This window comes from Sphaerodactylus townsendi, linkage group LG03 (assembly GCF_021028975.2).
Source record: "Sphaerodactylus townsendi isolate TG3544 linkage group LG03, MPM_Stown_v2.3, whole genome shotgun sequence".
In the NCBI taxonomy this organism is placed as follows: Eukaryota; Metazoa; Chordata; class Lepidosauria; order Squamata; family Sphaerodactylidae; genus Sphaerodactylus; species Sphaerodactylus townsendi.
The window spans coordinates 63,443,627-63,467,376 of NC_059427.1; the positions used below are offsets into that span (position 1 = coordinate 63,443,627).

The 23,750-nt window shown below is 41.9% G+C and overlaps 1 protein-coding gene across 5 annotated transcripts in view; it reads left to right on the forward strand.

Annotated features, from left to right (window-relative positions):
* Nucleotides 1–23,750, forward strand: part of PFKFB4 (6-phosphofructo-2-kinase/fructose-2,6-biphosphatase 4) — a 75,708-nt gene that overhangs the window by 21,077 nt on the left and 30,881 nt on the right. For 3 of the 5 annotated variants that reach the window (XM_048488038.1, XM_048488040.1, XM_048488041.1), the window contains exons 1-6: nucleotides 7,397–7,630; nucleotides 17,616–17,732; nucleotides 18,917–19,013; nucleotides 19,880–19,946; nucleotides 22,361–22,435; nucleotides 23,321–23,377. In XM_048488038.1, coding sequence (XP_048343995.1) covers nucleotides 7,528–7,630; nucleotides 17,616–17,732; nucleotides 18,917–19,013; nucleotides 19,880–19,946; nucleotides 22,361–22,435; nucleotides 23,321–23,377 — 516 coding nt within the window. In that variant the 5' untranslated portion in view covers nucleotides 7,397–7,527. Of the gene's footprint in view, nucleotides 1–7,396; nucleotides 7,631–17,615; nucleotides 17,733–18,916; nucleotides 19,014–19,879; nucleotides 19,947–22,360; nucleotides 22,436–23,320; nucleotides 23,378–23,750 lie in introns of those variants that run through there. The other 2 variants (XM_048488039.1, XM_048488043.1) reach the window with 2 other exon arrangements.

Consider the following 23,750-nt stretch of genomic DNA (forward strand, 5'->3'; position numbering starts at 1 on the left):
GCTGTACTTGCAGGGCTTAGACCTCATGCCTCATGGACCTGGGACTCCCCCCTGTCCCTCTCTAGTCTGTTTAGACCACAGGTATCAAACTCGTGGCCCTCAGATGTTATGGACTACAGTTCCCATCATCCCCTGCCAGCATGATGCTGGCAGGGGATGATGGGAACTGTAGTCCATAACATCTGGTGGGCCGTGAGTTTGACACCTATGGTTTAGACTGTCCTACTAACTCCCTAAAGCTTTCTCTCTCTCCTCTCTTCTTCTCTATTCTCTCTCACCCCATTGCCAGCTCCTCTACTTCATTCCATTTTATCCTCCACCTCTGTCTTCTCCCACATGGGTAGGGCCAGTTGTCAAGCCCCTATTGGTTCTTGTGCCATCTGTTGGGCACTGCCAGTCTGCAGATTGGTCCCCTGGCCTGAGGACCCACTCGCCCCTTTAAGGGCTAGTAATTAGGGCAGTGGCTGGCAGGGCTGTGGTGTCAGATTGTGCATCAGCCTGGAGGCCTGCTTGGGCCAGTTGGTCACTTTCTTGGGTGGGCATCTTTCTCCTGTTCATCTTCTCAGCTGCTCCATGCTGCCCCCACCCTCACAGCAGGTAAGTCAGCAGGCGTCATCTGCTGTGGCCTAGGTGGTGGACTCTGCCGACACTGTGCTTCTGCACTGTCCTCCACTGCCATTTCCTGCAATGATGGTGGAGTGGAGGTGTCTGGAGCCTCTCCTGGGTGGCAGGTTCTTCTGCGGCCTAGTGGGGGCTGTCCACCAGTCAGCTGGGTTGAGGTGAGTGCTGGGTGGTGGGAGCCAGCCCTGGACAAGGGAGGAGAAAAGCACAAGAGGAGTCTGGAAGCTCCACAAAGGTGGTAGGCTGATGTTGATAGGATCATGGCAACTGTAAAGCCTACCATCCTCTGGATTCATGTCCATCATGGCTGGTAAAAGTCAGTAGTGATGGGTTGTGGGCTCCCCTGAGGGACATTACAAATCTGTAGGGGTTTTATAGTGGAACTGAAGGAAGTGGTGGTATGTCTGCTTTTGAAAAAAACATCAGTAGATCCGTTGGATCTAGCTAACTACTGCCCAGTCTCGGATTTCAGTAAGGTATTTGAGAGAGTGGTAGCGGTGCAGCTCCAAGCGTTCCTAGATGATTCATTAGCATTGGACCCATTTCAGTCCAGCTTCTGACCTGGTCATGTGATGGAAATGACATTAGTTGCTCTCACTGACAATGTATAAAGACAGCTGGATCAAGGTGGGTCAGTGATGCTGATTCTTCTTGATCTAACAGCAGCATTTGACCTGGTTGATTATTCTCTTTTGACCCATGACCTTGCCAACACTGGAATAAGAGGAACAGCCTTGCAGTAGCTGGTTTCTTTTCTCCAGAGGCTGGCATTGGGAGAGAGAATCTCATCATACCATTTGTTGGTGTCCCAATCCTTCCCAATGTTATTTAACATTTATATGCTCCCTGTAGCCCAGTTGGTAATGGAATTATGGACTGGGTTGTCATCAGTACACTGATAATCCCCAGTTATATCTGTTGATGAGCGACTGATCAACCGTCACTGTGGACAACTTGGCCAGTTTTTTGGATGTCTAGTGAAGTGGATGAAACAAAGTTGGATGAAGCAAAACTCAGTGAAGACAGAGGTGCTGTGGCTGAACTGGGGAGGATCTGAGATTGGGTATCAGCTCCCAACTCTTTAAGAACATAAGAACTAGCCTGCTGGATCAGACCAGAGTCCATCTAGTCCAGCATTCTACTTTCTCATGAAGTGGCCACCTGGGGACTTTGGGGCTGCATGCAGGACCATGAAAGCAGTAGCCTTCTGACATGCTGCTGCACCTGAGGCACCTGGTCTGCTAGGGCATTGGCGTCCGGGATCAGGAGGATCCTGGATTGGTATGAATGGGTGACTTCCTGTCCTCCAGAATCTGCATCAGGCCTTTGAAACTGCTCCGCGTTGGTAGCCATCACCCACCTCTGACAAATGTTTACATTCCCGACACCAATCCTGCGTTCGTGAAGGAGTGTTTCCTGTGATCTGGTCCTAATTCTTCCACTGGCATTTTCAATGAATGCCCCTGAGTTCTAGTATTGTGGGAAGGAAAAAGAATTTCTCTTTGGCAATTTTTTCTTCCATGCATAATTTTATAGGGCACTATGAACTCATCATCCCCCTCAGGCGTCTCCTCTCCAAAGGCTAAGAGTCCCAAGCTTGCATTCCTATCACTCGGAAGGAATCTGATCAATCCTTCAAAATCCTCCTCATTGCCCTTCTCTGCACTTTTTTCTAGCCTCTTGGTCAGCACTTTTTTGAGAAGTGATCATGAGACTTCGTTTACAGAGCAACTCAGAATTAGCGGTGGGACCCGTGCTATTTCAGGGCATGATGATCTTTGCAGTTTTTTATTTCTCAATTGCTTTTCCTAATTATCCTCAGCATGGGGTTGCCTTTGCAGCAGCTTAATGCAGTGGGTTGACATTTCCATGCAGATTCCTCAACTTAGACATTAAATCACTTTCCTGGTCTGGGCCTGATGGCACTGAACCACACTAGCGTGGCCATATCATTTGGAAGTTTGGGACTCCGTGCATCACTTTGCATTTAGCTACATTGATGGGCTGCCATTTCTTGGCCACTCACCTAATTTATCAAAGGCCTCCAGGATGGCTCATACTTGATCACTTTGGGGTTCCATGCCTGCCTACATAATTTGACATCATCTGCAAACTTGGACGCTGCACAGTGTACAATTATCACCTATACCCATGAAGTCATGAATCCTGGGTGTGGTTCAGGAAGGCACTCCACTCAATGGAAGCCGATGGCATTTTCCATCATGTCCAGATCAGGTGGTGCCTTACAGCTTGCATGCTGTGACTTGGCTGCAGTGGAACTCCATGCAATGGTGCCTCCAGGGAGTGGACCACTGATGACTCATTACATGCAGAACTGCCTTGGGTCTGAACCATGAAGCTCCAGCTGGTTCACAAGTTAAGTGTGGCCTCATGGGTCCTTAAGACGCTCTCTGACTTCAACTTTGGAAACCAACAGACCAACAGATGCATTTAGAACTCACTGGGGTGCATTGACTGTGGTGAGGCAAGCATGATCTGTGGGAATGTAACCCTCTCCACAGCCATAAATGTCCCCAGGGGCTGTTCATTCTGGCCATAGCAACAGCTGGTCTCTGGCTAGAAGTGTCCATAGGCTGTCACTCAGCTTGCAGGCAGGAAAACTTGAACAGGCCTGCCTGCTAGAATGCTCTGTCAAATGAGACCAGGGCCCTGTCAAAGTTATCACAATTCTGCAGGGCCTGTAAAACAAAGCTATTCCACCAGGCCTATAGTTGGGGGCAACAACAAAGTTGAGATATCTAGCTGGCTGGCCTCCCTCCCTCCCTCCCCCCCCTTTCCCATCTTTATGAGTTTTATAATTGTAGTTTATGATTTTTATAATTGTATTTTATCTATGTTGTAATAATAATTAGAACAATAATAATGTAGGTCCTTTCATACACAGACACATACTGTATTCTGGCCTCATAAACCAATTAAACTGATTTGTCAGCATCATGCATCAGGCTTGTTTTTGTGTTCATGCTTCTCCCACCTCCTTTCTCCTCTAGTGTTCAGAGCTTGATTGAATGCTTTGTTGCTTGACCATGCTTCAGTTTACTGTGATTCTGAATACAGGTGCCATAGCAAATAAGAGCGTCTTTCTCCCCATACATTGAGATTTTAAAACTAGTGTTTAACAGAGGTTTGCAGTGCAATCTGAAACAGACTTACACTCTTCTAAATAAGTTTTAAGTCCACGAGTGTGTGTATGTGTGTTATATGCTGCCAGTTTGCTTTCAATTCATGGCAACCCAATGAATTAGTGTTCTCCAAAGTGTCCTATTGGTTAATAGCCTTGCTTATGTCTTGCAGACTGAGGATTATGGCTTCTTTATAGAGTCCATCTCATATTGCATCTTCCTCTATTCTTGCTGCTTCAACTTTTCCTAGCATCATTATCCTTTCTAGTGACTCTTTTATTCTCATAATGTGACCAACATATGATAGCTTCAATTTATTCATTTTAGCTTCAAAAGCCAGTTTGGGCTTGATTTGATCTAGAACCTATTTAGAAAACTGTAACTCTGTTTAGAATGGAGTTTGAAATGAATGGGGAACTCCAGTTTGTAAGGGTTCCAGTATTCAAATATCATGTTGAACCAGAGCTTGAACCAAGCTGGAAAGTGATAATCAAACTTTGAACATAACATGAGGAAGAATAAGGGGGAGGAGTCTGGTTACAGTGAACAAGCTGTATTCATTAGTTATATTGACAAACCCACTGTTTAGAGTTTGGTATGATACTTTGAATGCATCCACTATCTCCTAATAGGAAGAAAAAGGTTATGTAGGAACAAGAAATGTTAGTGAATAACTACAGTTCAGGACCTGGCAAAGGACACAGGGTTTCAGGAAGCCTGTAGCTTTCAGCCAAGGATTCTGTGGTTCAGCAAATAGGACTGTCACTACAAATGTGAGTGGTTTACATCCATCTGCACTTAATGTCTATGATATATACAGTTTTTGCAATTACTGTCTTGGAGCATGGTCTGTTGCCAGATGCATTGGGTGCTCCTGTAGTTGTTACCCAGATGGCCCATATATGTATATACTCTGATGAAATGAACATCCTCCTTTTAAGGAGTTAGTAGCCTGTACATATCTATGCTTAGGGCAAATATTATTGAGACTGTCTTGCCTGATGTATAGGTCCAGGATTTGATCTAACACCTCATGAGGGTGTGCAGATTCTTAGAATAAACAGGAGTTGATTTAAAGTGAAAAATATTATTAAGAAAAGAATAGCAACGGGAAACAAACACACACACACTATAGAAATGTTCTACAGATCCTAAACGTCTACTAAATCCTAACCTAAGGAAATGCTGCTAATATAAAAGGTGAGAAGAGGGAAAAGAAAACAGAAGGGAAATGTACAAACCTTGTCTAGGGATTGACGTCCCAGTGAGATTTGCTGAGAAGAGGAGGAAGCCACCTTCATGAAAGCAGGTGAAAGAGAAGAGCATGATCTCTAAGGATGCCTGCATTGGATGGCAGAGCTGGTGAGAAGTTACACACACCTTCCCCCAAGATGCATTTTCACCCAGATGTGCAGAACCAGTCACTGGAACCCAATGTTGGGATGGAAATCTATGGCTGGAACATTAAATCTGGGATTCTTGGGGCTAACTTTATAGTCCAAAAGTGTGAAGACAGAAGGGGAAATCTCCAAGCTGACTGGGTTGAAGTCAAAAGTTTCAAACCTCCTTAATAGATTAGTAAGAGAACAAGGCAGGGGAAACTGGGGATTTTGGTTACTTTTTTTGATGAAGTTTATGGCCCCAGATGGTATAACAAGCTTAGGTTATACGGTCACCATTTGTTTGGATTGAATTCTGGGGAGGGAAACATAGTGAAGGAAATAAATATACCAGAATTGGAGATTCATTCATATCTGATGGGTAAATCCTTTGAGTGTGTGGAATGCTGAATGTATTTGATCGAAACACTATTATTACCTTCAGGGGAAGGAGATTTGAGCTCGCTCCCATTTGTCTTTTCTGAAACATGGAGGTAATAGCATTATACCATGAAAGGGGTGTGATTTGTACCCCCAGATTAGAGAAATACATTCCAAACATTGGTAAAGGCCAAGTTAAGGAATAAAATAAAAAGGATGCACATTCCTTCTGTAAGATCAGCGGATGGAACCCAGCTGAGAGCCTGCTCATGGGGTAATATAGTGGGAACGATTCTAGTTTGGAGCAATCTATTGAGGCTATTTTCCATAAATGACAAGCTGTCTAGAGGTCTCATGAGCAGGGCTCAACAATTTACCACTAAGTGAATTTTAAAAACCAGGGTGGAGCTCGTCATCCCTTTTCTCCAGAGCCTGAAGAAACATAGGTACTCTTCTTGTTGTTTTGCTGAACATAAGAGGCACAGAGTCAGCAGCCTGAGGAAAAAAATACAACTTCTAACTAGGCCTTGAGGTTTACTGCAGCATTGGGGAGTGGGATGGAGTTGTACTCCTCAGGGCAATGTCACATACAAGACTTCTCTCCCAACTAGGAGGGTCAGGAACAGTGGTCAGCCCAATTTTGCTGCCAAGGCTAGCTAACATGTCTGGAGTCTTGCCCATAAACATTAGGAGTAATTTAGGTACATCAGTAGTACTTATGGGCATGTGTTCTGACTGAAGACCTTAGGGGCTGGAAATAGGAGAGGTGTGATGAAAGCTACAAATTTGCATGAACCCTGTTTGTCAGAGAAAATGTGAAATTGCTATTACTATCTTGCTATCTTTATTGTACTGATTTAATTTTGTTGAACCTTGGTATATGTTACCTTTAGTCCATGTGTTCAACTTCTGATTTCAGAATTGATCTTACCTTGTGTAATAATTCCGCCTATCCTGAACTTTATGATACCTCTTTACTTAGTCACTTAATGTATCTAGTGACATTGTATTTTTTGCCTACTAATGCTTATGCCACAGCACGTTTGTTAGTTTTAAAGATGACTTGTGACTTGTTAATGGTATTGTTTTGAGTAAGCTTGAAGAGAACTACTCAGCTTTGGAGCTAGGGGAAATGACCCTCTGATGAGAAAGTACATACTCCCTGATTCATGGGGTATCTTCTGTGCGGGTCTGCCCCTTCAAAAGAATGAAATCCTGTGTATTATACATGCTCATTACACTGACAAGAAAGCTGCTGTTTGCTTAACAAAGTGTCCAGCTGTGTTTATATGGATGTACATGTGTCAAGGAAGTTTATTAACTGTACCCATTAGGCACTAAATGTACCCATTAGATTAATCTGAAATGATTCACCTGCATGCTACATGTGACTGGGCCTTAGCTTAGCTTTTAATGGTCTTATGATAAACATTCTGTGTATGCGTTTTCAGGAATACTACAAAACAAGACAGTACATTTTTAAAGCACAGAATCGTTATCAACCTGAAAAAAACCCTCTTTGACAATTAGATAATTGTGGTCAGTGTCAAGCATCATTGCATACAGAGGAGATTATGTTTCCGTAAACGTCCATAGGAGTGGGTGTGTTTTTCTCTCTCGGGTGAGCGATAAAGCAGAACAGAATTTGTGGATAAAGCAGCCGCTCCTTTCCCGCGGAGTTTTCTGCCTTCATTAGTTCTTGCAGGGGCTTCCCTTTGTCTCCGCCAGCAGTCTGGGGGGCGGAGCCGCGGCTGCACCTCCGCTCCGCACTGGGGGCGCGTCTTTCTGCTCCGGGCGCCGCAACTTGCTCCCAGCGCTGGCCTGAGGCGGAGCCTTGCTCCAGACTCCGCCTTCCGGGGGCCCTGCCCGCCCGCCAGCCTCTTTTAGACGCCGAAAGGAGCCCAGACAGAAGCCGGCTGTCTGTTCCGCCTCTTGCCGGGAACCCGTTTCTGCTGTCGCAGCAACTGCCGGGACTGCGGTGAAGCTCGAGCTCCGATGCGGGGATGGCGGCGTCGCCGGCGCGAGAGCTCACGCAGAATCCCCTGCAGAAGATCTGGGTGCCTTACAACAACGGGCTGCCGGCGAAGCACAGCGCGCAACGAGGGGGTAAGGGGAGGGGGTCAGGGCAGGCAGAGAGCTTGCAACTTGAGGGGTGGGGGAGATAGTGGTGGAGTTGCATCACCTGCCGGGAGGTTCTGAACAATGAGGAAACTAGCTAGAATAGACCCAATGTTTGAGGCATGGGCCAGGAGTGGGGCGATGAAGGAGGCAAAGAGTTTATCGGGACGACGAGAAAAACTGCAAGATCTGAACAAATGTTAAGCAACAGAGATCGGAGTAACCAAGGAAAGACGGGGTAATGGGGAGAGTAAGCTTTTCTTACTTTGGGGTCAGAGTTCTTGTAAGACTATTATCTAGCAGGATCCTGGCACGGAACAGATCGAGGGTGATGCGGGGATGACCTCGAGTACCCGTTATTGTGGGCGCAGTGTTACCAGCTTTTAGGCTTGCAACTGGAACAGAAGTTTCTTTTTCGACATTTAGACTGCAGGGCACCTTAGAAATGCTGATAATCAGCATGTTGATAATGAAAACTCGAGCTGCCTTTCATTGCTGTACCAGGAAGGAGCTCAGCGCCAAACAATTGGGAATATGGGGAGTGACCTGAGAAACCCCTTATACCTCATGCAGCAGGATTTTGGTGTTGCCTTGTGGACAGTATCATTTGGTGTGTGAACAGGTGGGGGTCAATTAAGGTGCATCTATGTGTGTAGGTATCAAAGACCTATTTGAATGGGTAGCTTCACATTTCCATCTACTTCAGATCACATACTACACAGATGTTTACCTGCAACAGTTATCTTTGAAACTTTTGACTCTTGCTCTTTTTTTCTGTGTTATCTTTTTTCAAGCAGCCTTGAAAAAATGTCAGCCTGTGATCTTGACATGTTACAGTGTAAAGTCATTGTCAGTCCAACAACATCAATCGTGTTCTTCCACAAATTACTTCGTTATCTGGAATTTTCAGGATGATTGGTGGTTATCCTAGTACTTTCAAGTACATTATCGAGTTTCTTTATATGGACAATATGCTGTCGCTCTTGGACTTTGTCCATATGACAACAGTTTCTGAAAAACAGAGTGGGCATACCAAATTTTGTCCCACTGTGAAAATGAAAGACCCTTAGCCTCCTATGGTATTTCATTAATTCAAGAATGGGTTCTAATCTATCATTTGGGAATAAGTACATCATGACTGCTTCTGATATTTCAGTACAATTTATTCTGTGCATCATTTTATGAATTGCTAGCTCATCCTAAACACCTGGTTTACCTAGCCAAAGTTTTACTAGAAATAAGGTTTTTGAAAAAAAACAAAACAAAAATGTGTAAGCCTTAAAAGGATAGAAAAGGATAGAAGGATAGAATAGGATAGAATCTTTATTGGCCAAGTGTGATTGGACACACAAGGAATTTGTCTCCGGTGCATATGCTCTCAGTGTACATAAAAGAAAAATACATTTGTCAAGAATCATAAGGTACAGCACTTAATGATTGTCATATAGGTCTAGTAAGCAATCAGGAAACAATCAATAGTAATGAAAGCATAAAATGTAAAATCTTAAAATAAGATAAAATGTGCAATACACAGGCTATAGTCATACAGTCATAAGTGGGAGGAGATGGGTAATAGGAATGATGAAAAAAGTAGTGCAGTAATTATATAATAAATATATAATAAATAGTTTGACATTATCGAGGGAATTATTTGTTTAACAGAGTGATGGCATTCGGGAAAAAACTGTTCTTATGTCTAGTTGTCTTGGTGTGCAGTGCTCTGTAGCGACGTTTAGAGGGTAAGAGTTGAAACAGTTTATGTCCAGGATGCGAGGGGTCAGTAAATATTTTCACAGCCCTTTTTTTGACCCGTGCAGTATACAGGTCCTCAACGGAAGGCAGATTAGCAGCAATGGACTGGAATGGACTGGAATGAAGTTTTCTACATATGAGTCTGCTGCACAGAAAACATGGATGATATACATACATGAACACACTCTTTTAATAAGTTGCATACACATGTCAGAGAAGCTTGATAATGTGTGATTTCTGCTTCCTAGAATCTCTTCCTGGGAGAACACAAAACAATTTCACTTCTCTAGCCTCTCTTCAAGAGGTTGACTTTTGTTATCAGCAAGAATCAGAAAGGTTCAAAGCAGAGGAATGTACTTGCAGGTTGATGGCTAGAGTTAATAAGAAGCTAATGGCCTTGCAGTTTATGAAGTTCTGAAGTACTAGCATTTTATTGTTGATGATCCTTTTTTCTCCCTCTCTTGTTCCACAAAACTCAGTGAACTCTGAAATGTTGCTGCTAGTACCATTGTTATGCACATTCCCAAATGTATTAATCTGAGAGAGGGGTTATTGAAGGTTGGCAACTCCACACTGATTAATATTCTGATGTCTCAAGTGGAGACCTGCAAGTAGCAACTATCCCTTTCCCCCAACCTTTGCTTCTTCCCCTCTCCTCTGCCTTCTCTCACTTTTCCCCCTCTTGCCACCCCTTTTCTTAGGCCGTTTCCGCACTGCCAGGATGCGCCCCCACGCCGCCAAGAGTTCTGGCGGCGTGGAAGTGAAGCCGACCAGCATGCAAGCATCACGCGAGCGAGCGGCGAAGAACTGACAGGCGGCTGGCTGACTCTGCGAACCGCCTCTTCTATATAAGCCCCACTCATGAGATTGTCGCTTAGGTAAGATGCTGGTACGCGTATACCCACGCTGCCCTCCAGGCCCCTGGAGGTGAGAGGACGATGGTTATCGGCTTTGCTCCAGACAGCAGCGGCTGGCGACAGCAACGTGGTGGCATGGCGTTCTTCCAGAACTAGCATCTTAAGCCGCAGTTACGCACCGTGCGCCCGGGCGACTGCTTCCTCTAACAACAACCCGCTAAAGGGTTGTTGTTTAGAAGCGACCTGAGGCCGCCCTGGGAGGAAAGGAAGCGAGGTCAAAGATCGCCCGCTGCTGCGTTGCAGCAATCGGCGTATATCTTGGCAATGACCTGGGGGCGTTTTAGTGCTGGGCCGTCGTTAATGGAGGCCATCGCGGAAAGCTGGCCTTACTGTCGCTCTTACTTGCGTCTGTCGCTTTTCTTTCTGCTCCCCATCCCATTATAAACCTGTTATTGCATCCATGTATTTGTCACTTTGCATAGGATAGTTTCCATCCAATGTGTAATGTCTAAATAATTTGCTGTTAGTAAATATGCTGTGGCACATTTTTTTTCTTGTTCAACAGCAACAATTTGCAAACACTGTATGCAGAGCTCTAAACTTGATCTCTGCACCGAGTAGCAATAATAGCTTGCTGTATCTATGATTCTGTTTGTTAAGAGTTAAAACTCAGCTGATTCTCTCCATTGTATATTATTCATTATTTTACAGTTATATTTGTTAGAAGGTCTGATGAGTAAAATCCTATAAAAGACAGTTCAACTAACATCCTAATGTAATAGATGTATTTCAGAAGTGTCTATCAAAAGACTCTTAGATCAATTTTAGAGCTTGTCTTTATTTGTTCAAGATAGTTACTGTCTAGGACTCTTAATATTTTGGTCAAATCAATGAGATTAATGTCAGTCTTTGCTTTCAAGCCATCATCATGGTGACATGATGCATTTTGGATTGCAAAGATGTGGGATTATGGGCCTCTACATATACTTTTCTGGAAAAAATAATGTGGAAAAGTATCCACCTGCTGACACTGTGTTTCTTTTGAGGTTCTTTTGTATAATCTGCATTAATTGGGCTTTAATTTTATCTGTCAGTTTTATCTGAATGGCTTTCAAGAGTGATAAATGATGTACAAGATAATCTACAATTTAATTAAAATGTTACTCTGTATTTTTTATTTGAAGAGTACAGCAATATGGGGATATAATTTGCATGTGAATCACACTGATATCAGTGCCGTGAAGATAGACTCTGTACCCTTCATACTTGGATGTTTCTTCACCAAGATCTTGGATTGACTGATACATTACAGGAACAAAGCAAGTCAGTGACAATAACTTGACATGCAAAAATAATAATAGAGAAATAGATCAGTTTTGTGCACACTGGTCAGTTGTGGGCTAAGAGGTTTGACTCAAGCATTCAAGGTTGATGCCTCCATTTCTGCTAAGTAAGGTGTCTTTCAAACTATAAATGGTGACATTCAGTCATTTTGGATTGTATTTGATATATTCAGGAACCCTAGACATTTTACATCCAAGTCCTTTTTTACGATTTTTCTGAGTGTGCTTGCCTTGTATTATGTATCTGAAGTTTATGGTAAAAAGATGCAACAGGATGTTCAGTGAATAATGAAAATCATTGAATTGGAGGGGAAAAATAACATTTGGACACAATTTGGCAAAGAGGGTAACAAGAATTCTTAATCTACAGAACTTTTTATTAGCTTTCCTGTCTACATATACCAGTGCTAGTCAACTCAGACTTTAAAAAGGGTAAAGTAAAGGTAAAGTTTCCCCTTCAGTTGTGTTCGACCCTGGGAATTGCCACTCGAGCAGTGATTTTTATAGGAGCCGTTTCGCACAAATCGCGGAAGCTTGGCTGGAATCAGACTTGGCGCCGACCCGGCGACACTAGGACCACATCATACCGGGCGGTCCTAAACGGAGCAGCCCGGCAGCGTGAAGCGCCAGCGCCAACCAACGGCGGCATCATCCCCAGCCTCGGCATTAATGTCGCCCGAGGCCTGGGGATACGCCCTATTTTATGGCCTGCTCCAGTGGGCGCGGGGCAGGGGCGTGTCCCCAGGCCTCGGCGATGCGCTGGAAACCAGAGGTGGAGTAAAGAGATGCCGAGGAGTTAGAAGAGGCGTCGAAGCGCTGCCGTTAAACTCAGCAAAGCGGTTCGGTGACGTTTCCCCATAGCGCTTCAAGCTCTGGGGAAACTTGCCGGCTTCAGCTGGTCCGAGCTGGCCTTGAGAATTAATCGCGGCTCGCGATGCAGCTCGCGCACCTGTCGCGAATGGCGGCCTGGGGGCGTTTTTGCCGTCTCCAGGCCACCATTAAATGCCCGTGCGGAAACAGCCCAGGCAAGCCTCTTTTGTGGGATAGTTTGCCATTGCTTTCCCTGGCTATTCTTTACCCCCTAGCAATGAGCTAGGTACTCATTTACCAACCAAGAAATGGATGGATGGCTGAGTTGACCATGAGCCAGCTGCCAGGATGTCTGACCCAGAGGGGGCTCGAACTCCTGACCGTGTGAGTGGCAGTGCAAGCACTTAACCACTACGCCATGCGGCTCCTTGTTAAAAAGGGAAGAACCCCCAAATTTACTGCAGATTGTCTGTCTGATCATCTGGAGACAGTTCTTATTTTTCTACAGATGATTAAAATATAATTCAGAAATTTTGAAATACAATTCAGAAATTAAGTAAATGCATATGTAATATCACATGGGTGTTCTTTGATTGGAGATTTTGTTTTACTTTGATTTGTACTATTTGAAGTTTTGGGTGTAAGCATTCTCTGGATAATATGCATAAAAACATAGCTCATGTTAAATGATGTACAAGTATTTGTTCTCCTTGAAGATATACTTTCTGGTCGCAATTTGGCAGCTCTGGTTTATGCAGTTGCTTCTTTAGCAGAGGTTTTCACCATGTATCATACTATATAATTGGGGGAAATGAGTGTATGTCTTCCCTATTTCACTTTGGCCTTTCACTTAGCCTCTGTTACAGGGAAGGATTTATTGCCTATTTGTATGTGCCCAGAATAATCCTCAGTGGATTTCTGGTTGCTCAAAATCCCATTCTTGCATGAATACATTGAATGTTTTGCACATTGTAGGAAACAATATAGACCATGTATTGTCAAATGCTTTCACTGCCGGATTCAACTGGTTCTGGTGGGTTTTCCAGGCTGTGTGGCCGTGGTCTGGTGGATCTTGTTCCTAACGTTTCGCCTGCATCTGTGGCGTGGTCTGGTGGATCTTGTTCCTAACGTTTCGCCTGCATCTGTGGCTGGCATCTTCAGAGGTGTATCACAAAGGGAAGTCTGTTACACACAGACTTCCCTCTGTGATACCCCTCTGAAGATGCCAGCCACAGATGCAGGCGAAACGTTAGGAACAAGATCCACCAGACCACGGCCACACAGCCTGGAAAACCCACCAGAACCAATATAGACTATGATCCAGTGGAACTAGATATGTATATAAGAATCACACATGGGATTTCTCTGACTGATACAGTAACTATACGTAGAACTAACTTTTAGAAATGAACATCACATTGATGTATCTGCCACAGCATTGTCATACTGCCAAAGTCGATCTACAAAAGGAATGCATATGGTTTGGATGATGGTCATATTTGAGATTTCCTCTGTTTCAAGGAAGGATCGATGGACAATGCAATTACTTTATTTGGAATTCTGTACCGTAATGTCCGAATAATTGAAATGGCATTTATTCAAAGACAAAGTTTGTTAGTTTTTAATTACTAATGGATGGCATTTCTGTCATTATAGTGGGATTTCTTTGCCTCCCCCCTTCTGCTGCCCCCAAATGCTCTTCCTGAGTGGGAGAGGAGATTGGTAAAAATTACTCCCCTTTCCATTAGTGGGAATATTCTGTAGGATTGCCCTCATTATCTGCGAATTGGGTTGTTTTTGGTTAAAGTTAACATCAGTAACAGACCAAAACAGGCAAAGGTTCATAGACTTTATAGACCTCAAGGGAGGAATTGGAAGTTTTCAGTTTTCAGAAGTGGATTCATGTCAGGGCTTTTGCATGCTTAAATTGTTTTCTTAAAAAAGAGATGAATACGATTGCTAAGACCATAAACATTGCCTTGTTGGATCCGAGAAATCTTTTTTTTTTTAAAGTGATAACTATTGCCATTTATCTCCTATGGGACTGTATTAACTTAAGGAACTGACCATTGAATTTTAATTTTTGTGACAAGTATGGATTTTAAAGTTTCTTTTCTTTTGCCTGCATTGTGCCAAGAGGAATGTTCACTGCAGCAGAGGATTGTCCCTGCACAGGCAAAGATTTGGATTGAAACCACAATTTTTTCCCTCAGCAGCTACAGTATTTAGCCAGACTAGGAATTGGTACTGCTGGGACCAGAACAGGCCTGAGTGTATCCTATGAATGAGTTACTAAGCATGTTCATTTTTTTCGCAACTAGAATAGCAAATGGAAATATGAGAGCAGTGAGAAGAATATTCAGTTATAAGAGTGAAGTTTCCCTTCTACACTCAAAATAAAGTAAACCTGTTTGATGTATCTCCTTATCACTTCCAGAAACATCCATGCATTGTTTTAAGAAAGTAATAATCACAACTTATGTGGATAATTATGATGTTTTGAAATGTTTTAATTAAATTTGGTCTGTTTAATTTGAGAAGTGTGAAGCCCCTTGTGGCCTGCCAAGTGCTTAAGAAACTTCTAAGTTTTTTGTTTGCTTTTTGGCTGAGGAGTTGTGTTTGGCTGGGGTCACATCATAAGTTGTGCACGCCTCAGTCATGTGAACAAGGAACAGAGCTCCACGTGATTAATGTAGAATATAATAAGTTTCCACAATGCACCATACAAGTTTGCTGCGCTCTCCCTTGCCCAATCCCGAGGTTGTGAATGATACTTGAGTTTGTTTGCTTTTTCTTCTATCCACCTTCTCTGCAAACTTGAGTCTGTTTGCTTTTTCTTCTATCTACTTTGTCTGCTTTTTGTTATAAAGAGAAGTGAGAGTGTAGAGAGCAAATGGTGATTTGAATATAACATCTCTTCTGCATGCTGGTGATTAAAGCCCCCAAAGTAACAAGCTTTGTTTACTACTATGCACTAATCAGTATAGGGAGGGGGCAGGTAGGCAGTGCACAAACCTGAGGTCTCCTTGAGATCTCTCCCAGGAGGCAGTTTTGGGAAGACAATAGAGTATAGACTGAGAAGTGGCAGTACTAGTTTGTTCACACTTTTGCCTTACGGCAAGGTCAGTGGTCTGATTTAGTAATTTTTTTTGGCTTTCTTTTAAAACAGGTTGCACACTAAAATGGGCTAACTATACTTTCTATTGCATGATTAAAATATGCGGCTTTAAAAAATTCTGACCATGGGGGACAGTGCAATATTAGTAGTTACTGGTATATTATTTCTGAGAATTTATGAGCAAGTTCAAACCATTTAGCAATTTTGTATGCTTTTGATCTTTTACTTTGAAATTGAACTGTGAACTCCAGTAGTGCTGGTATGGATATTAACTAGATTCTACGTATTATCTTGACTTGACTGAATGACTGTATGGGCCATGCCACTTCAGATTAGTTGTTGCTTGGATTTTACTTTTCAGTTATTAGAATTTGAGGCAAATCTTTCAAATTTGTTAACCTTAGTGACATAAAGTAGACTGGTTTTTATTTCTTTTTTTCCCTTGACAGTTGCCAGGAACGTTCACCAAGGAGAAAAATAAGGTTAATATGTAGTTGAATTGGATCTAGCAGTAAATTTCCATTAACTGGTGGGGGGCAGACTTTATCTACTACCCTTGTTCAATGCAGACCTTCAGTTCATGCCATTCCTGAATGTCCTCCTTCCCCAGGAACAGTGTGGCTGACTGCAGTAGGACGGGAGAGGTAAAATCTGATTCTGTCTGCAGAAATTACTACAGGGTCCAACAGACAATGCTTAGTGTTTTTGTAACCCGTGCTTCTGTAATACACAAAAATAAGAGATTGTTGTGCAGTAATGTTTCTGAAATGCACATTGAGCTGTGGATTCTGCATTGCGTGGTTTGTTTTGTAATTGTGTCTTATCTTATGAGTAGATTGCGTGCTTTCTTGGTAGTGAGTTTGTTTACCTGATTAGAGATGACAGCTTTTCCTCTAGGTCAGGGGTAGGGAACCTGCGGCTCTCCAGATGTTCAGGAACTACAATTCCCATCAGCCTCTGTCAGCATGGCCAATTGGCCATGCTGGTAGGGGCTGATGGGAATTGTAGTTCCTGAACATCTGGAGAGCCGCAGGTTCCCTACCCCTGCTCTAGGTGGTTGATTCTTGGTTATGCTGAATCAACAACTCTGGTTTCTGATTACCCTTATGATTCTCTTGGAACCCTGTATGCTTGCTTTGAATTCTAGATTCCACACTTATCTCTTCTTACTTATTATAATTTTATGCTACCTTTATTTGTCACAGGCCACATGTATAGGTAGCATTGATCTATTCTATGAGGCTTTTGCAGAGCTTACTATGAAATACTGTGAACACTTGAAATGAGCTTCAAGTACTTGTTATTAACTGGTGTATTGCTTTGCTTTCTGTATGGCTTCACAAAAGGAAATAAATTGTCCAAGTGGGACCAGAAAGAGATTCATTTTGTTAACAGTAATAAAATAATATCCTGGAGCATTTTATGACTGTCATTTATATGATATGGAAAGGTGGACAAGCAGCTGTCAGAGATGCCTTTTTAGGAATCAGGTGTATCCTGTCCTAGGGCTGGTGGTGGGATTAGGTAATCTTCTGAAAGATATCCAACTCCAAGGCTATAACCTTTTAAAAAAATTTAAAAGGTGATTTAAGGAAGAACGTTGCTTTCTTTAGAAAGATGCAGTAATGAGAACATTCCTGAAAAATGCTTTTAGAGTGTGAAAATGTATGAGTAAATATGCAGAACTTTAAGTATCTCTTTAACAATGCTGATTTTGTTACTTAAAATGTTGCTTAGACCATTTCATCCAGTTGGTCAGGATTATTGTAGGGAAAAGATAAGACGCTCCCCTCCCTTTCCTGTCTCCTTTTCTGTCCTCTTCCTGTTTCCTTCCTCTTGAGAATGCTGCGTGCCTAGTGGCTTCCCTGTTACCATCCTTAGCCCACCAGCATCATGTAGGAGTGTAGTCAGGGTGCCATTTTATACTTGGCCAGTTAGAATAGGGCTGTGGTTTTAATTAACTGCATTTATGGGTTGTTATTGTTATAAGCAGAACTGACCCCAGCATGCTGGGAATGGCAAATCTCAATACTAGTTCTTGTTAAGGATGGTTAGTATTAATACTAATTACAAGTTTTCCCCATTTTTTGCAGTATGTATGACCAATTGTCCCACACTAATTGTTATGGTTGGCCTCCCAGCAAGAGGAAAAACTTACATCTCAAAAAAATTGACCCGCTACTTAAACTGGATTGGAGTTCCTACAAAAGGTGACTGTTTTTTCTTATTGTAAACACATATAGAGGAAGGGTTCATAGGTTAATTTTGTTCTCCTATAACAGTATTGGCAGGGATAACTAAATGATTAGAAGAGCTATATCGCTATTGCATTTTTATTGTGCTGCTCTTCCAGAAAGGTGACACGTAGATATTTTTTCCTTTATAAAAAACATGGGAGATAAGTTGTGGCTGAGGGAGATTCTTGCTTGCCCAAAATCATTCAGGAACTTTTTGAACAAGTGGGGATTTGAATTTGTGTCTCATGATCTTAGTCCAGCATTCCAAACCCTCTATTATATATTTCTCTCAAGCAGCCAGAGAGAGAGAGAGAGAGAGTATGTGGAGGGGAAGAGGGAGGGTGAATATCAGCTCTAGTGTTGAAACTCCCTTGTGTAATGAGATGTGTACCTTTAAAACTGCTGATGGGTGGAGTTAAGAGAACCAGAAGCACCAGAGCTTCTTTGAGGCCTTAAATGTCTCCTCACGTGTAAACAGAGAAATGTGAAGAGTCCACTGCAAGTCCAGTGTGCAGAGAACAGCCTCAATGTAGGATGTGTACGTGGGGTGTATGTGTACACACACACACACATACACGTATGGAGAGTTGGAACCTTTTTTTGTTTTTAATAATAATTGTGTGTGGATAATTGGTGACATATTATAATAATAAAAGTTAAAGCAATAGGGCATATGTATTCATATCAAAATATAACTTGATACATTTAAACACTTTGATCTAAGACTATTTAAACAGACCACTGTAGGTTTATCTAGGTATTAAAGGATTATGTTTAGGTATAAGAATCTGAATGCAATGTTGCCATAAGGAGTAGATACTGGAGGCAATGAACTGGCCAGCCTTAAACTGTACGAATGGGGCTATGTCACACTCCTGACATGGTCTGCTTTCAAGTGTGCATCAGATGGTAGCCCTAGGACAGTGGTGGCAAACCTTTGGCACTCCAGATGTTATGGACTACAATTCCCATCAGCCTCTGCCAGCATGGCGAATTGGCCATGCTGGCAGGGGCTGATGGGAATTGTAATCCATAACATCTGGAGTGCCAAAGGTTCGCCACCACGGCCCTAAGAGTATGGATTATCACAGCTGTAAACCACATGGGAATATGGACATCACAATGGGCCAGATAACTTTTTTTGTTTTTCTAAACAGAATTTAATGTTGGCCAGTATCGCCGAGACTTGGTAAAAACATACAAGTCCTTTGAGTTTTTCCTGCCAGACAATGAAGAAGGCCTGAAAATCCGAAAGTAAGTTGTTTCTTCCTCCATTGGCTTGGCATGATGCGGCTGCCTCCACGCGGGCCAGGACTTTTATGGCACTGGCCCCGGCCTGGTGGAACACCCTCCCTCCAGCTGTCCGGGCCCTGCGGGACCTGGGTGAGTTCTGCAGGGCCTGTAAGACCGTGTTGCTCCACTGGGCCTTTGGAGTGTCCAGCCACTGATACGGTGCCCCCTCACTGCTCTGTGCCTTGGGGCAGTTATATCAGGGGCCCCTCAATCTCTCCCCTCATGGGGGTAGGTTTTTAATTGGGGTTGGACGCCTCCTGTTCATTTATGTATTACTGTTATTCTCTGTTTTATGAGTTTTAAGTTATTTTATGGGATGGAGCCTATGTATTTATATTTTGTATGACCGCTCCTGTCTGATATTTAGATAATGTTGTTCACCGCCCGGAGCCCTTCGGGGATTGGGCAGTATATAAATTGAAGAAATAAATAAATAAATAAATAAAATGTTGTTTTGAACTGAAGAATGTTCCATTAGATTTAACAAGCTGTGTTCTCAGTGTTTTTAGCTAGTTCTTGTTTTTAGTGGAATGGAAAGTAGGGTAAAGTGAAGTAATTCTTCACTTTTGAAAGCTACATTCTTTCCAAAGATTAGATCTTTCCAGAGAAAGAATATAGGGATCAAAATCTTTATACTGTCATTCCAGCTATGTATTGTGGAACACTTGTAAGTTATTTTCTGCAGAATTGGATTTTTAGATATCTTTGAAAGTTATCTGGATTTCTGAAGGTTATATTGTACTCTAAGCATGTTAGGAACAAGGTAACTGCTATGTATATCTAACTTATTGTATTCAAAATTGTAACAGCTATATTTTCTCTTTAAGAAAATGTGCCTTAGCAGCACTGAATGATGTACATCGTTATCTCAGTGAAGAAAAAGGGCAAGTGGCAGTAAGTTCTTTTTCTCTTGAAAAAAAATAAAGCTTAAACCGCTCAGTGAACATATAAGAACCTGAAGGGCAAATATTCTTTGGAATCTTGGTTCTAAATCCTGATTTGATAGCAGAAGCTGCCTGTTGCTTTCAGAGATGTTATTACATAATAATGTTGCAACACTGGAGATTAAAAAGAAATATCTTCAGCTGAGATTTAATCTGCAGTTTCGAAATCCTATCTATTCTTATTGCTTAAGTTTAAGGTATTGATGCCAAGAGTTGTGGGGCAAGAGTATTTGAACTAATTAATCCTGTGCCATTAAGTAATGGTGGATGTGGTTTGTACTCTTAAGCCTGATTCATGCATGCAGGAGAATATGGTGACATAGCTATAGGATTAAGTTAGAACAAACTTCAGTAGTTCAGATGACAAGTGATGGAATTGTGGCTTTGCATATTCCTTTTCTTCAGTAGAGATCTAGCACAGCACGAAGAAAGGTTTTGCCTTCTCTTTGCTTCTTCTGACTGTTCTTGTTTTTGCAGGGAACTAAACATAGGTGAAGTTTTTGTGTGGTGACTCCCCAGCTACAATCAATTTTACCACTTCAGATCTGAACCTATATTCCCCATATTGTGAATTTAGACTGTAGTTTGAGGACATGTTTAAGAATTCTGTCTGAGAGAAAGGGGGGAAAAGCTGTTGGGGAAGTTGTGTTGGTTTTTTTTGGAGGGGGGGATGAATTCTACTGTGGAACTGAGATTAGATTTGAAACACATAATTCAGCAGCTAGTGCTGTAAGCTTTAAACAAAACAGTATAATCATAGAATCACAGAGTTGGAAGAGACCCCAAGGGCCATCCAGTCCAACCTCCTGCAATGTAGGAACACACAATCAAAGCACTCCTGGCAGATGGCCATCCAGCCTCTCTTCAAAAACCTCCAAAGAAGGAGACTCCACCACACTACGGTAGTGCAGTTCACTGTCGAACAGCCCTTACTGTCAGGAAGTTTTTCCTGGGTGGAATCTCTTTTCCTTCACCTTGAATCCAGTAAATGGTAACATTTTTCTTTTAAGCTGTTTGCTTTCCAATGAGGCATGTTTGCAGCCTCATGTGGTTTCTTTAGGAATAGAATACAGGGATAAATAAGAAATTAATGAAGTTTACTCTTATGTTGATGGCTACTACTTGTGCTGCTATTTCATTTATTTTAACTTTTGAAGTTGTCTCTGTTTTCTATTCTGCAAACGTTTGCTGTTGTTGGGAAAGCTTTTAGAAAAGTGCTGTTACTTCTGCTTTTCTGCATTTTTACACAAGGGTGAGAGTGGATGCATCTATTGAAGTGTGTGGGGAGGGTCTGGCATAGCAAGCGAGCAGGGCAGGCTTCCTACAGATTTCATACTTACTGTTGTTTGTTGCTCAGAATGTCAGCCTCTGTTGTTGCACCCTCCTCCCCCTCACAAAGTTGAATGAACTCATGTCTATGCCAATCTTTTGTTAAGAACATGTCCAGTGGGTTTGTGACCTAAATTATTGTTCTCTTGACACGTGGCAAGACAAGATGTTATAAAATAGACATGGAAATGTCACCACTTGTGATAATGGGCTGGTGAAGCACTGAGCATTGCTCTGTACTGGAGTGAGAAATTTATCAGGAATATTCAACTATACATTGTAAAAATGAGTTCTTTCCTCTTAGTTCCATAACTTCTTAGCTCTATTATTTTCATTAAATTTTTTTTAGAAGACATGTTATTCAGTTTGAATTTGTCACAGTATAATCCATGCAAATTTAGTCTGTTGAAATCTATGGGTTTAGATTGGAAAAAATCTTCATAGGATTCTACAATTGGTTGGTTAGGATTAGGGATTGCCTAAACTTTGATAATGCAAGACCTTTGGGCTAATCTTGGTTCTATTTTTAAGTGATTAGAACATTATTTTAGGGAAGTATGTCCCACAGTTGCCATTAGAACTAAATGTATAATTTTAAATTGTAAAAAAGCCAGCTGGCTAGCCCTTTCACAATTGAAAATTATGTATTTAACTATGTCAATAATAGTTTGGGGTGTTTTTTTGTCCGGATATAGCATGGTCTGAGACATTGATACTGGCTGTTCATTGTTTTATTAATGAAAATTTGACTGCAGTTATCCAAATGCTTTTGAGAAAGCCCTGCTTATTGTCTTATTCTGATAAATGTGCATTGGCCTGTGTGAAACACTTTTTATCTGTATGATAATGAACTACAATTGGATGAATGTGCTTGACGTACAGAGCCAGGAGCACATATTTACAGTTTGTAAATGTTTGCTGTATAATTGTCAAAATGTAATGCATGACAGAGCTTTTCTAATATGTAATATGATACACTTCCATGAAGCAGCTGTGCTTTTTTCTTTAATGCAGTAGTCCTTTTTTCCCCCCTAGGTGTTTGATGCTACAAACACTACAAGAGAACGCAGAGAAACCATTCATAAGTTTGGGGAAGAGAATGGGTACAAGGTGACTAAAGAACAAAGATCACAGAATTACGTAGTGGTGCTTGCTATGTACCAGTTCTTTTATTCTCAGTATAGATAGAAGTCCCAACTTAGCACTAACTGTATCCACAGCAGTCTTGGAAAAGTATCCTCCTTTGTTATCTTTGTTATCTATTAACTTCATATTGTAAAGTTAATGAAATAGCTAGCTCCATTTGCTAATGCTTCTCATAGTAACAATTAATAATAATTCTTGTCGTCTCTGGCATCCTAAGGTCATAACTGCTCTCTTGCAGAATGTGCAAATTTTAACAATGACCCTGTTTAGATAGTGAATAGGCAGTTACTATCATGTATATAAGGCTTCTTTGTTGAGTGGAAGAATCTTGGGACATGATTGCATACAGTAGCACGCTAAACTGTTGAAAGTAATTGTTAGTTAACAAAAATCCTGAAGTTTAATTACAGATGAGAGTAGTCAGTTTATACTCACTTCTTTCTTGTTTCTGTTGGGATTTTGTGAGTACCTGTTGTATCAGAAAGCTTCTCCACATACTGTTTCATCCTTTGGTTTTTACTGCTTCATAAGAGCAAGCTTCACAGAAGGAGAAATGAGGAACTGTGGGGCTAACCTGCACTTCTCTCTCATCTTGCACTTCTCTCTTCTAGGAGGGTGACCGTGCATTTTGATCAGAGATTGTATCCTGCGGCAGTCTTGATATCTTCTTGGCTCCCTTTAGATGATTGTCTTCTGTTATCAACTGTTTAATTAAAATTCTGCTTCCTGGAAATTAGAGGGGAAACTAGAAGTGTGGGTGTGTTTGAAGCACCAGTAGATAAATTCTAATGTGCTTTTTCTCTCTCCCCCCTCCCTTATCTGTAAATTTAATTCCTATCTGGTTCAAAGACCTTTTTTGTTGAGTCAGTGTGTGTTGATCCAGAAGTCATTGCTGCAAATATTGTGGTAAGTAGTGATTTCCCCCTTTTTAAAAAGACATCTGTGTTCTAAATATAGTTTGGAGACCAGTCATGCAGTTTCTTTTCTTCTTTCTGCTTCGATATCAAATATTTTTATCTCCTCTCTTTCTCCCTCTATCTCTCTCTTTTGATTGGCATTACTGTTTTGTGAAAGGAGAGGTGTGGTTCACATTATATCCCTTGCTCTGCTTCCTGTTTTTTTCCTGGTAGACCTCACATATCAGTAGAGGAACAAAGTTTTGCCACACTTGTTTTTGAAAAAGTCTGACGTTTGCCCTGCTTCAGTTTCTTCCTTTTTCTTTTTAAAGGCAGCTTTGCACAACTATGCCTTTGTACTCATTCACCCAGCTGTTGTCATC